At 42.2% G+C, this 16356-nt stretch overlaps 1 protein-coding gene across 1 annotated transcript in view; it reads right to left on the bottom strand.

Moving 5' to 3' along the window:
• Positions 1 to 15687, bottom strand: part of LOC134884071 (rho GTPase-activating protein 21-like) — an 80638-nt gene extending 64951 nt beyond the window's left edge. The window contains exons 1-2 of the mRNA XM_063912690.1: positions 15317 to 15687; positions 14190 to 14413 (exon numbers count right to left, since the gene is read on the bottom strand). Coding sequence (XP_063768760.1) covers positions 14190 to 14267 — 78 coding nt within the window. The 5' untranslated portion in view covers positions 14268 to 14413; positions 15317 to 15687. The remainder of the gene's footprint in view (positions 1 to 14189; positions 14414 to 15316) is intronic.
• Between the last annotated feature and the right edge of the window lie 669 nt (positions 15688 to 16356).

Below are 16356 nucleotides of genomic sequence, written 5' to 3' on the forward strand. Positions count from 1 at the left end.
TGACTCCCCCTTCCCTCCCTTTTCCCGCCGCACTCGCTGCCCCTCGGCTTCTTTCATATGCTAATAGACGGGGCAATTGTGCGGGCCAACAGCCTGGAATTCCTCTCTCACAAAGCAGAAATGGAGATGGAAGGAGAGGGGAGAGAAAGGGACAGACAGACAGAAAGAGAGACCAGAGGAAAGTGGCTGATGCACATCAGAGGCCCAAATCACTGTCCACACAAGGGTCCACAAAGAGCCAGAGTGTGGCTTAATCTCTACTGTGTTTCTAGTTTGTTGGTTTAGCATGCTAGGGTAAGTCTGCTTAGGGCTGTAGCCAACCATGGTTCAACTCTTTGATACATTTTATATTTATGTACAACGTACCAAAGCCAAATAAATACTCTTTTTAAGTTCAAATAGAACAAAAATCGAAATATATTGCATTTAATATCATACCACACTAAGAAACAATTCACATTAAGATATTTCTTATAAATACATAACTTGATTATCCAAATTGTTTTGGATTCTTTATCAGACCGTTGATTGATTATTTGGTTGTTTTAGCTTTAGTTTTGATTTCAACAAACCCACTTTTAGACTTGTAATCTTCTTGTATTATATATTGCTGAAAAATCAGGTATCTTCATTTATTAGTAAATGGATAAAAAATGCATGTTAAGCTCAACTGACTGTGTGTGTATTAGGTCTGTTGGGTAGATCAATTTTCTCACTATGTTCGGCCCTTTAATAGATGAAACCATCAGGGCTGCAACTAAGGATTATTTTGTGATTGATTAAGCTGCTGTATTTGGTCTATAGTTCTATGCATGGTTGATTCTATGGATTGTCAGGAAATAGTCATGAATGCTCATCAATACTCTCAGAATCCAAGAGGACATTTATAAATGTCTTGTTTTTTCGACCACAAGCACAACCAAAAAGCTCATCTTTTTATTTCCTAATTTAATTCTGTTTATTTTTGCTTTGTTATCGTCTATAAACACAATGGCATGGCACATGGAACGCCCTGCCTCTGCTGTGTTGGGTGTGGTCCATCACTACAGGGATGTCAGCGGAGGTGGTTACTAATGTACCAATCTGGAAGCCATCCCCCCCACATAAAAGACAAGGGGCAATCTAAACAAAGAGAGGACAGAGACACCCCATCACACCCAGCCACCCACCTCAGCCCCACCCTTCAGAGACGGAGAGCAGGTGGGCCAATTAGAGTCCCTTGGGTCCCCCCACCCAGATGCAGGCAAAGCCCTGTATAATTGGTTTCCTCATCTATGAATTATTAATCCAGGTTGCTCTTTGAGGTTTTGACAGGGGAAGGTCGTGACACATGACACAGACTCTCCTGTTTAACCCCCCCACCCCCCCCCCCAGTGCAATGTTAAAACAACTCCACAGAACAAAGTGGGGACACTCAGACAAATCCAGGAGCTCACATGAAAACCAGGGCTGTATTAATGCTGAATGTCCTTTATGATGGGCCTTTTAAAATAATGTAGACAGTATGTTACCATATAAGCGATCTATCATATTCTCCTTATTTCCTGCTGTATTATATCACTGAACAGTAAATCCAATGGGGCATTATCAGTGTACGGAAAAAACTAAAACGCTAACTTTAATTCAATGTTTTATGTCACAAAGATTCAACATAACTGTATTAAGTGAGTTGAAAGCAATAATATTAGGTTTAGAAAATAAATATTAGGTTCAACTTCAGAGGATGCTACAACCTCTTTTGTAACAGTGGTCGTTTTTTAAGGCTGAGACTAAAAATGATGCTCGTTATCAAGTGACCATCAAAAAGGACATGATGATGTCTTCAGATGTCTTGTTTTTGTCTCTTGCACAATTTTATTTCTATTCTGTTATTTCTATCCCTATTTCTATTTGTTTTATGTCCTATATGTATATTCATGTTGCATCGTTGGAGGAGCCTGGGACTTAAGTTACTGTAAATGTGATAAATAAAGCCTTTGAATCTCGTTTTGTTAGGAGATAGTCAATGTATGATAATGTAATGCAAAGAAAAAGAGGAACATTTCTTACAATGACAAAGTAGGAACAAGAGAATGCATTTTCCCACCATTCCTTTCTTTGAAAACAAATGAAATTACCTGGGGATGAAAATTACAACTTGCTTCTGTTGATCAACATCAAGCAAGCATTCCAGCTCTAAATAGGTTTGCTATTGGATATGCCAATGCTTATGATCAAATGACAACAAACCACATTTCCGGCAGGCCTTGCTATTATTGGTGGCAGTGTTGTTGGTTCCCTGGCTCTTCTCTCAGTCTCACACCAGGTGTCAGCCTGTAAATATTTCATGAGGCCTCTGTGCTGGGCTACTGGCGCACAAAGGCCGTTTTCAGCGCGTCGGACAGCAGAGGCTCTCTGGAAACAGAAGCCTATCAGTTCGGAATGGGACGCAAACAATTTTCAGCACTGCTAAAATTAAATTAGGGGAAGGGGCATACCAGAGAACAGCTCTGCCGCAATGCTTGACACAGCAAAGACTTCTTTACTCTTCACATCAGGCATTCCATGGTGAAATGAAAAAGAAAAGGGGGAACAAATCCATGAAACAATAAGCCCTCTGTTTGAGTTTCCAGTGGAAAAAAACTAAAAGGCATGTACATGAGATATGAAGTGTTAGTAAGGGTGCCAAGTTGACTTCTCTGACTTCAACATACAAGATAGATACAAAGAGAGCTGTATGATGGAGAGAAGGTCCACATTCATATGATGAGATTCACAGGAAAATACGTCACTCTCTGAACATAGACAGGCCTCGACCTTTGCACCCTTGCACTTAACATCCCATTCCGTTAGAAGTGTACATCTTCCCTTGGATTAACCAGCCAGCGTTTGATCTAAGACTGCATCCAAAAATGGTTTCCAAAACTGCCAATGGGAGGAGTCATTTTTCACAATGCTGATGCAATGTTTTTTCCAATCCAGTCCATAGTGATTGCTGTTCCTCGTAAATTATGTATTATTTCACCCAACTGCAAACCTTTCGCTGTTAATCAGACATATAAATCTTTATTTTTAGTCCCCCGCCTGCCAAATATGGAGATTGACCAGCTGTTATAAGTGAAACGTGCACATCACTAATGCAAATGTGGCAGTGTAGTGTTCTAGATGGGTTTCAGTTTCAGTTTTTGTTGGGGTTAGGGTAAGTGTTGGACTGTATAAACTACCGCAAAACAGCCTTCAAAATCAAGTTCAGTGCGGAGCCACCTGAGGCGGCACGAGGCATTCTGTCTGAAAGAGCAGGGACACTCTGGGGTCAGCATGCCAAACACTCCAGAGTCTCCAGTTCCATGCTGCACTGCTGAATGAATTCCAGCTATTAATACACGGTATGTCAGGGATGCCATTCCTGGAGAACTCCAGTGATAAAATGGGACGGAGAGGAAGGTATAAAAAGGGTGAGGGAGGATGTCCAAAATGTACAGGTAGAAAATGAGTACAAAACCCAGATGATGTTGTATGGATGCAGTTCAATACATCATGATTACGTCTGTAAGGGGCACACAGTGACCCGACGTTTGCCGAAACTGTCTGGACACAAGACCTTTTCTTTTTTAGTGCCCCAATAGCTGCCAGTTGCCATATGAGAAGAAATAAATGTGACAAATAGTGGCCTAAGATCTATATTATATCAGGGTTATTGCAACATCCCCGGTTTGAATTCGGACTTAAGCTTTAGTTGCATGCCAGGCAAATACTTCCTGTCAAGCCAAAAATGTCAACTTGCCGTGATCAATCCTACAAGTCAAATGCTCGCAACATTAAGAAAGAACTGACCTGATTGTTCCAGGCGCAGTACAGATCACAGATAAGACTCCAGTTGTTGTTAATCATGCAGTCGAGAACTTTGAGATGAGCCATTTTTGGTTCCTCTGAAGAAATCCAATCCGCCCAGACACCTGCCCCTCAGCTGTGTGTTCCAAACCCTGCTGTTCCAAGCGGCGCCCTGCTGGCAACAGCGCTCCCTGATGCCACCTTGACGGAGAGGAGGAGGGTGTAAGGAGGCGGCAGGGGATCACCGGCAGAAGGCAAAGGGTGCATCTCCGTGCCCATCTGCAAGCCCAGCAGGCGTCCTATCCGGCGTGGCCGTCGCCCCAGCCATGCTTCATTAGCAGTATGTAGATGATTCCTGCTGCGCAAACACTCAGGGGATTATCTTAGATGTAACATTAGCGAGGGATGCAGCAGGAAAGAGCTGTCAGCAGTCCGGAGCAGGACAGGCATCGCCATGGTTACGCAGCAGACTGGCCGGTTGAGGAGAAGCCTGAAAGACGACGAAGCAGACTGCACTTTCTCTTGTCATATGCCTGTGCGTTTTGGCTACCCTCCCTCTTCTTTGATTCCCTACGTGTCTCTTTCTGTGTTGCTGTCTCTTCCCAGCTGGCTGTGCCTCCCTGTGCTCGTCTCCGCAGTCGTACCAGGCTGAGGCAGCCTGAGTGGACGAGCAAAAGGCTCACTTTTAATCATCAAGCATCAGGCCGCACTGCAGGACATGCCCAGAGACAGAATGTTTTCCCTCTCCTCTTTCTGGAAACCGCCAGAGAAAGGCAAAGGAGTCCGACAGTGACTCAATAGGCACCTTTTGCTGCTGTCCCTTCTTCAAGTGAAACTACACCTAAGGCTTGTATCACCTTAAGAGGGTTTAAGATGCCTGTGTCATCCTGCGAAAACCTAGAGGAGAGACAGCGCAGCCTCTCTGCCTCTTCTTCCAAACCTGACTGATTCTGCACTTTGCCGGCAATGCGGAAATCTATCCCGCCTGAGTTATTTATTTCCTTACCCTGCATGAAAAATAAACCTTTACTGTCCTTTGCAGAGGGATGACTTCCTGACGAAACACAACAGACGTCCCGTAGCTCCCGTCGCTACAAAGCAAAGACAAAACCTCGGCTCGGCAACGCAAACGAACGTCAACTTAAAGACTTCCTGTCACCGTGGGATGTCAAAGAAATCAAGCGCGTGAGGCAGGAAAATATGCCGGAAATGCATGAAGAGAGAACTACTGGATGCCAGTAAAGAGTTGTCTGGGATTGTTTATGTTCCTTCCACCCTTTGATGCTGTGTGACGTCCAGATGGTTGTGATTGTGACACTGGCGGCTTCATCAATGAGACGCTTTAAGCTCACTTGAAATGATGATGGCCACAACCACTTAGGGGCAAATGAGTAGCCTGAGGTGGGGTTTAAGATAGTCATGCATTTTTTAATAACCCCTTAGAACAAAGTGTCGATCAGCCTTGGACTTTTTTTCAATTACAGGGATCCAAGAACAGGCAAATAAAAGTCAATAACTACTTAAACCATGTAAAACATTTAAACCAGCACACCATTGTCCCAAGTGGTTATTCTGCAAGTACAGCAATGTGCAGTTTTAAGCGTTTATTCAGCAGAATGGGCACTCGTCTTTTTGGTGAAATCTGTGTATCGGAGATAAACGTATCACAAAAAGATGGGTAAAGACAACCTCAGTGACAAAACAGACATCACACTCTGTAAGGTCATAGGGCTACACACACACACACAGTCTAGACAGAAAGGTCATCCAACCCTTATAGGCCACACTCAGTGACCAGACATGGCAACCCAGGGCCCCACAACACACTTTCATTACACCAGTTTGGGAACCTCTGGTTGGCCCCCATAACTCTTTAACCAGCTCTCCATTATCGACACACTATCTTTTGACTTTCTTTAACTCAGGAGGCCCCCAGTGTGATGATTTACTTGAAAAGTTGCATTATACTGATTGAACAATAAGCTAAACCTCCGCAGGACAAACGTTGTTTTTCACGTTGGGGGGTAAAACATGTCAAGATATGACCCACAAAACAACATCACTTCATTTGTGATGTCAGTCCAAAACACACAGCTATCCAAAGATTAATTCTGAACCGCATTAAAGTCCCTCTTTTGCTATCTTATGCATAAAATACATTTACTTATTATACGAGTAAATCTTTGACCATGATCTGCAGCAGTGCTATTCCGGTCAAAAATATCTTGGCCAGGTCATTTTTAACTGCCTTTTAAATTGAATGTAAAAGCCGCTGAAAGAAATGTCATTACTAAAAATCAATTATTCACATTGGTGTTTTTAAAAGAAGACTTGCTTTGTCTTTGAATAAAATGTGTTGCATTTATGTGGACTAAATCACGTTAGTGCAAATGATCTCATGTTGGAATAATTGCAAACTAATGAGACACAACTGTCAGCGAATAACACGAGCAAACCGCCGTGACATCATGCAGCAACATACGCATGAGCTGTGGCTACAAAACCCCCACCTCACAAGCCAGCAGCAGGCCAGTAAACAGTAAAAGCATGTACCCCCCCCACCCCCGCACTGAAGCCAATATAATCCAATCAACCCTGAGTTATGGATCTGATCTCTGAACACGCACACGCACGCAGGCAGAGCCACACACCCTCCTGCAGTGCAGATCAACAGGGGAGTGCACGCATGTTTAGGATGCTGAGGTCATTTCACTGACTGGAAAATAGATCAGGCAGAGAAACAGAACTCCATGTCAGTCGTGTGGGGAGTCAACCTGAGGGTTATGAAGATGGTTCACAGGCAAGATATGAAATAGTGATGAAGAGCAAGTAGTAACACATTTTTACTGTCAGATTCATTAAGACTGCAGCCGGGAGTTCTGTGTCTTCTAGCTGCTGAATGCAACCTGCATTTTTTAAAATCTTGACCAAAAGAATATTAATATCAATTTCATTATCATCGGGTAATTTATTGATAGTTTATTTATCTTATTGTATTGCACATTGTTCATTTTTATATATTTACATTACTTCTTTACTTAAACGTGAGCTGTCGTAGAGGACTAATGACACCCATGAAACTTGATATCTACAGTAAATTGAATTCTACAGTCAAATGAAAATATTTAAAGTTTTAAAAAAACACGGAAACGATCTGAAAGCCTTAATGTACTTCAAGTGGAGACTTATTTCAGGAGCATTCTGTACATTTATAATAATAATTACTTATTTTTTCTGTTTTTATTACTAAAATAAGTCAGAAAATGCTAAAACATGCCCACCACAAGTTTCCAGAAGCCGATGTTACGTCTTCAAATCGCTTGTTCTGTCCAAACAACAGTCCAAAATTAGGCGTTTTTAAATTACAATGATATAAAACTCATGGAAAAGGGAAATCCTTTTGATTAATGTATAAAAAGAATAGTTTCGGTGTCCTGATTTCAGCACAAGTGATGTTGCAATGAACACTGAGTGAGGTCACAATGTGTCTGTTTTATATACTTTCATTATAAATCCATTTAAATCTTTGTTCCAAGTGACAGTATAACATAACACTTTATTTACTTTATTGGCTTCAAATCTGTTAAAACATCCAGCCATTTTAATAGGCAGGCCTTCTTTTAGACGACATAAACCAATGCTTTTTATAGTCTACTATTAAGTAGTTGTGGTCAATTAGTGAAAATGATATATAATATCAAACACCAGTTTGCTGGGACTTCGTTCCCCTGAGACTTCCACAGCCAATCAAAGGGGACAGAGGCTCCCAGAAGAAGAGTGGCTCTGCCATTCTGTGGCTTCTCTGCCAGCCATTCATGAAACCATTCCTTCATCAGGCTGTCCTTGTTCATTTCCACTGCTGACGCTGACAGGAAATAATGCTGTTTCCTGCCAAGACCCCAAAGCCGACACTCATACCGCGGGATAAGATATGTCCTGATAACTATCTGTTACATAAGGGTTGATTAAAACCAAAAACATCACACTCACATGGTTTTAGTGTGGTTTTAAATATAAAAAATAAAAGTTGCCAGGTCCCGCCAAAAGTGCAACATATAATTGACTTAAAGGTCTCCTATTGTGCTTTATTTGAACAATATATTGTAGGGCCATATCTATACAAAACATGTCTCTGAAGTGTTTTGCTCAAAATACCAAACAGATCCCCCATTGCAGCATGCCTCACCCCCATCTATTTCAGCCCTGTTCCTGAAGTGCTGATTCTGTGACTGTAGCTTTAAATAAACTAGTTGCTGCTGGCCACGCCCCTTTACAGCGTCATGATCTCTCCTCTGAAGAGAGTTTTCCACCAGGACAAAAACTAAAAGCTTCCATGATTAAACGCCATATCATGTTCCAAACCACATCAAGCATTATTTCTGAAACAGTATGGAGCTCAAACGTTTCTCTCTCTGGGTTTACCACAAGGACAGGATCTTTTATATTACACAGAGTTTCTCCAGTACGGCGTTAGCTCCAAGTGTTAGCGATGCGTGCTAATGTAAACACAGGCCATATTACTTCCAAAACAGAGTGGATTCAGTGTGCTGACTGTATATGGGGGATGATAGGTTGGGACGTGTCACGCTGGCGGGACGTTGCCAGGAGTTCAAAGTAAAGCCAGCCCACATTTTGGTTATGACATCATAACCGAAGCATATCTGGATCAGCTCGTTTGTACCCCCATTTTTAGAGACGAGGGTAAGGAGGAAAAGAAAGAGGGTTGTAATTTCTTTTAAAAAATCCAGAAAATCACATTGTCTGATTTTTAAAGAATTTATTTTCAAATTATTGTGGAAAATAAGTATTTGGTCAATAACAAAAGTTCATCTCAATACTTTGTTATATACCCTTTGTTGGCAATGACAGAGGTCAAACGTTTTCTGTAAGTCTTCACAAGGTTTTCACACACTGTTGCTGGTATTTTGGCCCATTCCTCCATGCAGATCGCCTCTAAAGCAGTGATGTTTTGGGGCTGTCGCTGGGCAACACGGACTTTCAACTCCCTCCAAAGATTTTCTATGGGGTTGAGATCTGGAGACTGGCTAGGCCACTCCAGGACCTTGAAATGATTCTTACGAAGCCACTCCTTCGTTGCCCTGGCGGTGTGTTTGGGATCATTGTCATGCTGAAAGACCCAGCCACGCTTCATCTTCAGTGCCCTTGCTGATGGAAGGAGGTTTTCACTCAAAATCTCACGATACATGGCCCCATTCATTCTTTCCTTTACACGGATCAGTCGTCCTGGTCCCTTTGCAGAAAAACAGCCCCAAAGCATGATGTTTCCACCCCCATGCTTCACAGTAGGTATGGTGTTCTTTGGATGCAACTCTGCATTCTTTCTCCTCCAAACACGACGAGTTGAGTTTTTACCAAAAAGTTCTATTTTGGTTTCATCTGACCATATGACATTCTCCCAATCCTCTCTGGATCATCCAAATGCCCTCTAGCAAACTTCAGACGGGCCTGGACATGTACTGGCTTAAGCAGGGGGAGACGTCTGGAACTGCAGGGTTTAAGTCCCTGGCGGCGTAGTGTATTACTGATGGTAGCCTCTCTTACTTTGGTCCCAGCTCTCTGCAGGTCATTCACTAGGTCCCCCCGTGTGGTTCTGGGATTTTTGCTCACCGTTCTTGTGATCATTTTGACCCCACGGGGTGAGATCTTGCGTGGAGCCCCAGATCGAGGGAGATTAGCAGTGGTCTTGTATGTCTTCCATTTTCTAATAATTGCTCCCACAGTTGATTTCTTCACACCAAGCTGCTTATCTATTGCAGATACAGTTTTCCCAGCCTGGTGCAGGTCTACAATTTTGTCTCTGGTCTCCTTTGACAGCTCTTTGGTCTTGGCCATAGCGGAGTTTGGAGTATGACTGTTTGCGGTTGTGGACAGGTGTCTTTTATACTGATAACGAGTTCAAAAAGGTGCCATTAATACAGGTAACGAGTGGAGGACAGAGGAGCCTCTTAAAGAAGAAGTTACAGGTCTGTGAGAGCCAGAAATCTTGCTTGTTTGTAGGTGACCAAATACTTATTTTACAGAGGAATTTACCAATTAATTCATAAAAAATCCTACAATGTGATTTCCTGGATTGTTTCCCCCATTCTGTCTCTCATAGTTGAAGTGTGCCTATGATGAAAATTACAGGCCTCTGTCATCTTTTTAAATGGGAGAACTTGCACAATTGGTGGCTGACTAAATACTTTTTTGCCCCACTGTATGTCATGTCTCGGAGCCAAAGATAGACTCAGATGGGGGGGGAGTGTTGTGACGGGGAGGCCTTGGGCATGTGTAATGGATAGCGCTTCAGCCTCACTGAGCATTAGACTGGTTCTGTTCAGCCTCTCTGCCTGCAACCCCTCCCCCCCAAAACTACCACCTCTCACCATCTTCTTGCTGCCCTTCCTTTATATTCGGAAGCGGCAAGGGCATTCAAGCAGAAGAGGAAGAGAGTTTGAGCCAATTGGCAAAAGAGAGAACCAAAAATATGAAAAGGGTGGAATTTCTCCCCCAATGGTTAAACTCTCATCTGATTTGACAACAATCCCTTCCACTTCCTCCCTTCCTCCCTCCAAACATCCATCCATCAATCATGCCATGCCTGTAGTCAGCGGAATAATGGCGTCTAGTGTGATTGTGGAACAGTCTGGGCTTGAGGCAGACTGAAGGATGACATGAAGAGGAGACATGGACGTCACCTCTCCAAATGAAAAAGATAAGGGGGCCCAACACAGGTTGACCTTGAGTTTCCACACAGCACTTGTTTCCCTTTGACCGACAACAGCTGGGAAGTTTGATTCCGATAACAGATGCCAAAACATACACACACCCTGGTTTCAGTTTCATGATGAGAACTGTGAGGTGAATGTGGTGTTTCCAAACCGGGGGGAATCCCTTTTTAAGGGCGTGCTTCTGGTGATTCCCACAACGCTTTTTCTCTATGAGTGCTAACACAGAAGCCAGGTCACGTCCGGGTTAGTGCTGAATAAGAAAAAACCCTGATGTCTGCACGGGACACATTTGCTTTTCAAATGTATGCAAATCAAAATGGTTTCGTTGCTGCTCTGATTGATGAACTGCCCAGGATCTAAACAGTGATAAAAGTATGGCTCATTTCCTTTTTGAGACACTGTAATCCCTCTTCTTTTTTTTTTCCTCTTCCAATGATTAAAATAAACCCTCAGACTTTTAAGACGTGAGATAATGGTGAACTTAAGTTTAGCTGTGGACGTGACACTGGACATGTGACTTGTCACCAGCTGGAAAAAGAGAGTGTGTTTTTTCTTCCACTGAAAATAACGTGGCAGAAACTGACCGCTGTCACATTCCCCGACCTCTAAAATGCCACTGTCCTGACCAACATACTCACATTCACTGCTTGTAAGAGCATTCAGGAGAAAAAAATGTAGAGCAATTCCAGTACAGTGATTCCATTTTTCCCTCTCCGGCATTCATCTTTCCACGGGTTAAATATAGCATCACTAAAAACACGCGGGAATAGAGGACGGGTGAAAGAAAAGCATGTGGACGGGGGAGAGGGGAAAAAAAGGACAGGGATTTATGGTGTTGGGATGGGCTATATTTAGAGTGAACCACAGAGCATCAGCAGCACTCACAGCACCGCCATGGGCTCCACATGGATAAGGGATATGATCGATATATGGTGGAGAGAGTTTCATTGTGTTCTTGCTTTTCTTTATCCCCCTCTTATCGTTTATCCACATGTTTTTCTTCCACACAAAGGTATATCTCACAGGTTTGGCTAAATGAAATAGAACACATAGAACTGAAATTGAGTGAATAAAAGGAGAGAGAAAGACAATGAGCAAAAGTGCATTGTTTGTGAAGGCATTTACTGATTCGACATGAGAGGTGTAACCAATGATTTCATTCTAAATCAATTTATCGGCTGATTTATTCATATTTTGCTCGATAAAACCAGTTGTTTGGTCTGCCAAATATCAAAAGACATTCAGTAAACAATGAAATAAAACAGGAAAAAAAGGTTAAAGGTATTTGAGAAGCAAAGATGTGATAGTCTTTACCATTTCTACCTTTAAAATAATGACTCAAATGATCACTCAATGATCAAAATAATGAAACTAGCTTACATTTTATCATGTGCAAGTTATAATACATTCAATTCCATTCTATCTCAACACAAAAACACGTAGGCCTATATTATGAAATGTAAAAGAACAGAACCAAGGCGGGAATAAGGCCAAACACTACGGCTAAAAGGTTTAGACAACTAATCCAATTTGATCATTGTTTCAGTACAAAAGAAGTGCAAAGAATTCCCCAATTTCCGCTTCTGACTTTATCACATTTTCACTATTTTTCGGAGATTATATGGACTTTGGAAAAATAACTGACAGATTAACAAACATTAAATAAATCGTAATTTGTGTCCCAAAGAAGTCACCTTTTATATCTATATATTTTTTCCATGTGATGTATATAAGCGAGCTCAGCTGCTAAGGTAGGGAGAGTTGGTATCAGCAGGACTGTGACAGCAGGTCAAGTAAGGTAGGGAGAGTGAATGAGGCCAACCGAGAGGGAGAAGCAGACGTTATACACGTGGGGTGTTTTGCCCCTGATGATCAGGGCAGCTGTGCCTGCACTACCCCAGCGTTGCTACCATCAGTTTGGCAGTAGCAAGGGGTGGGGGGTGTGTGTGTGTGTGTGTGTGTTGGTGGGAGGAAACGCCCCTTGCAATCTCGCTCATTAGCGAGTCGATATGATGCAGCGGGGTTGGCTGGTGGAGAGAGGAGAGGGGAGGCTCATCCCAGGGGGTACAGCAGTTCATAAGCAGTGAAGCCTGAAAGTTGGGAGAGTACTGTGTTGTAGGAGGCATCAGGTAGATAAAAAAGAGCGGCCTCGCTCCTGTGTCGAGCCTGAGGATGCTAACACTCCGGCACTGACTCACAGGTGACTCACATCTCCTGCAGCGCTGTGGAGTGTGTTTTGTTCCTCAGGTTATCAGAATCAAATCTCACTAATATCAGGGCAGTCTGGTTATTCATTTGGCAGCACCTGCAAAGCACACTTCCGCACCATCCTCCATCCTTTTTTTTTTGCCTTTTATCCAAACAGTCTTTAAAAATCAGGCTTCATCTGTGGGTTAAGCTGATTTTGAGCTATCCAAAGCGTGCCAGTGTAAGGAGTATGTTTGGAGGAGTAATTAATGTGTTTTTGATGCTTCTGCTCAACAGCTGGGAGCTCAGAAGGCTGTTGTGGCTGTAGTTTTACCCAGTGACAGAGAATTAAGTGATGTTATGGGAATCGTTTAATAGCAGGAAAGGATGTGAGGGACACCGCATTGCAGAGACAAATAAGGCAGCTAAAAGAGACGAAAGTGTACTACTCTGTTTTGTGTCATTTCTTCATAGATACTGGAACAAGATTTTAGAGGAATAAATAGCTTCCATTTCCAATGAAGCGCATTTTCCACTCATCTGCCTCTGACAAACATTAATCCAGCTTAATCTCAATGACAAACAAATAACTGTCCCCCTCTTTTGCTACATCTCAAAAACTCCTTCACTCTCAGATTTGATGCCTTACCCCGTTCCCAACGATTTACGTCCCCCATCCTTAGCTGGTTCTGATATAGTAAGAGGATTAAAGCCACACACACACACACACGGAGCACTGTTGCCATTTTCTGATGATGGATTATCCAAAACATGCTACCGCTGCACTGCTGTTATGACATGCATCAAGCCTAGCTGGAGTATGATGATGATTATGATGATGTAACTGCTGACGCTACTGTGCCTAAGAGGAAAAGGATGAGCTCTGTAAAGTGCCGTTTGGAATGTAGACCGACAAAAAGGCTGCACTGCAAGTAGAAAAACTCTCTTTGTGCACTTAAACAGTTGTCAAGAGTGAGAAAAAAAATGAACTTAGTCACCCCGAACCCTGGCAGATGTGATGTGCGGCAACACTTAGCTCACACTCACTCTGTTTCCCCTCCCGAGTCACCCTGAGCAACTTCTGTGGCATGTCACGAGCTTTCTGGACACCTTTGAACAGCCGCTGATGAAGTTACAGTTGCTAAATAGACTGATGGTTTTCATGAAAGCTTTGTGTATCCACGTTTATATATAGTGAATCCACATGTTTTCCACTTCCGTTGAGTAGTATAAAGCTGCTGTTGTGTCAAAAATAGACGTTCCAAAAGGATTCTGGCACAACATTTCAGGATCGTAACTCCTCTGCCACACTGCTAAAGTTCACACAATTCAATATGTCAGCAGATAACTGTGAAATACCACAACAGTCAAGCAAGGAAAAGACACTTCAACAGATCTGTTTGCACACTTATAATAAAAACAAAACAGTAATTCAGACACATCTCTATCCAAATTCCTTACCTCGCAAGACGGAGTTACCGCTGTTTGTTTATTCTCTTCATTGTCCTGTGGTGAATCACTCCAACGTGCTGCCATCATTTCATTTCGAACCACAGAGGAGGAAGAAGTCCTTTAGAGACCACATTGAGGTGAGGAGGATGAAGCCAAATAAAAATAAAAAAGGAAGAGGAAAAAGATCCTAATCCACACCGTCCGCCTTCTTCATGTCCATCAGTGGCGGAAATCTTAACACAAGAGAACATGAGTTAGTGCAGTGCAGACATTGGCACACTGTCCTGTCCCATGAAGGGTCCCAGTGGCAAATATAACAGATATTCTAAGGATTTTTACCAGGACTATGGAGCCTAGGCTAGCAAAATAGCTCCATTAAGTACAAGAGACAAAAGAAAATAACCTGAAATGCAGTTATGAAACATACTATAGCCATTAAATGTTCCATGGATGCTCATGGAACATTTATGAGGAGCCAGGTCAACAAAGGACACCTCTACTCTGACATCTTAGTCTAAAACAAGAGTGCATTGTAACACATTTATAACTATCTAAAAAGGTCCCTATACACCCTGAATGTTGGGTCATTATAGACACCAAACAGTCATTTTATGCTGGTATTTTTCAGGTTGTAAAACATGCCTGAAGTGTGTCACTAAAATGTATTTAACGGTCAACATTCACTATTCAATTAATTGACAGTGGATCTGCCTGAATGCACTTAATGGCAGGTGGATAGTAGATTTTGCAATCCTTGATTAAAAAATGACTCACGAGGGACACCTCTGTATTTAAACACTGGGAGGAAGAAACGCGACGTGCATGCCAAATAAAAAGCGGAATTCATAGCTCGCTGTGGGGGAAAGCGCACATTAGGGTAGCGGTGTAAAAGCGCCACACCAGCCATTATGAATTAACCCATACGCCAGATATAAACAGACAAAATGTTATGTTACATTCCCCACTCTTACGACATGACTAACACTAACCAAAACCGACTAATTTTCACTATTTTTGAGCTAGAAAACCCCCGCGTCGCTGTTACTAGGGGCTGCTGTGGACGATAATAGCCTAACAGGCGGACGACAGGTTGTTGCTGGGGTTATAATTGTGAACAACATTAATAGAAACCCTACCTGTTACAAAAGCAGAAAACTACTCCACAAAAACAACACATTGTCCATGTTTCTGGGAAAAGAAGAGTGCTCCGTTGAAAGCCTCGGTCGATCCGAAGATGGGTTAAAAAGGCTGTCAAGAGATTACAGAGCGGGATATTCAGTCTCCTTTTAGAGCCACACTGACTGACCGCTGAGGCTCACTACCTGTTAGGAAAAACACGCTGGAAAAACACGGTAAACGCCCTTCAGTGTGCATTTCTCCGTCACTGGGACCCGATAAAAAATAAACCTCTTGTGTTCATTAATTTCCCATCATTTCCAAGCTTTATAACGAAGCTTAAATAGTCAAAATTGAAACAAAAAGTGCATGTACTCCTACGAGGTCCCGGTTGGCGGCGCGACAATCTGTATAGATTGACAAACCTCCCGACTCCGTTTAAGCACCGCCCCTCCACTTGCCCTCTCGCAGGGAGTGATCCAATCAGATGAGCGGATTACGTTTGGAATTTTAAAGCGGGCCAATTGGAGGCGTTGTTACATAAGAACTTCAATAAAGAGTGGAAGCTGGTCCATTCTAAGGTTCCTTGGTCCTTTCTTGTCAGAGGCTACAATTCACTTTGAAAGAACTTTGTCTTTTAGGTTATTTTCAGTGTTGAAAGGTCTTCAGCTGAAATGGATTTACCCTCAGAACTTTTCTCAAGCTAAATTATGAGGATTTTATTTCATTTTATTATAACATTTCATATGATAATGAAATAGTGATTATTACTCAACCTTGTTCTAGATGAAAAAGCCTTACACTTTGCAAAATGGGTTGATCAAATTTAAATTGGATGCCTACACGATATTAATTCATTACTTTTACTTTTATGACAATATTGACTTCTTAAAAGGACTGATCTGCATGATGAATATTTTTACACTTTTTATATTTCAATTATTCTGCTAATATGTGCATACTTTCACTGTTTGTAAAAGTTAGGTACTTTATTTTAATACTTTATAATGTGCTGTATTTCATAACTTAAACATGGATTTGGAATGTAAGTGTATAACTT

This window comes from Eleginops maclovinus, chromosome 21, assembly GCF_036324505.1.
Source record: "Eleginops maclovinus isolate JMC-PN-2008 ecotype Puerto Natales chromosome 21, JC_Emac_rtc_rv5, whole genome shotgun sequence".
NCBI classification, from domain to species: domain Eukaryota; kingdom Metazoa; phylum Chordata; class Actinopteri; order Perciformes; family Eleginopidae; genus Eleginops; species Eleginops maclovinus.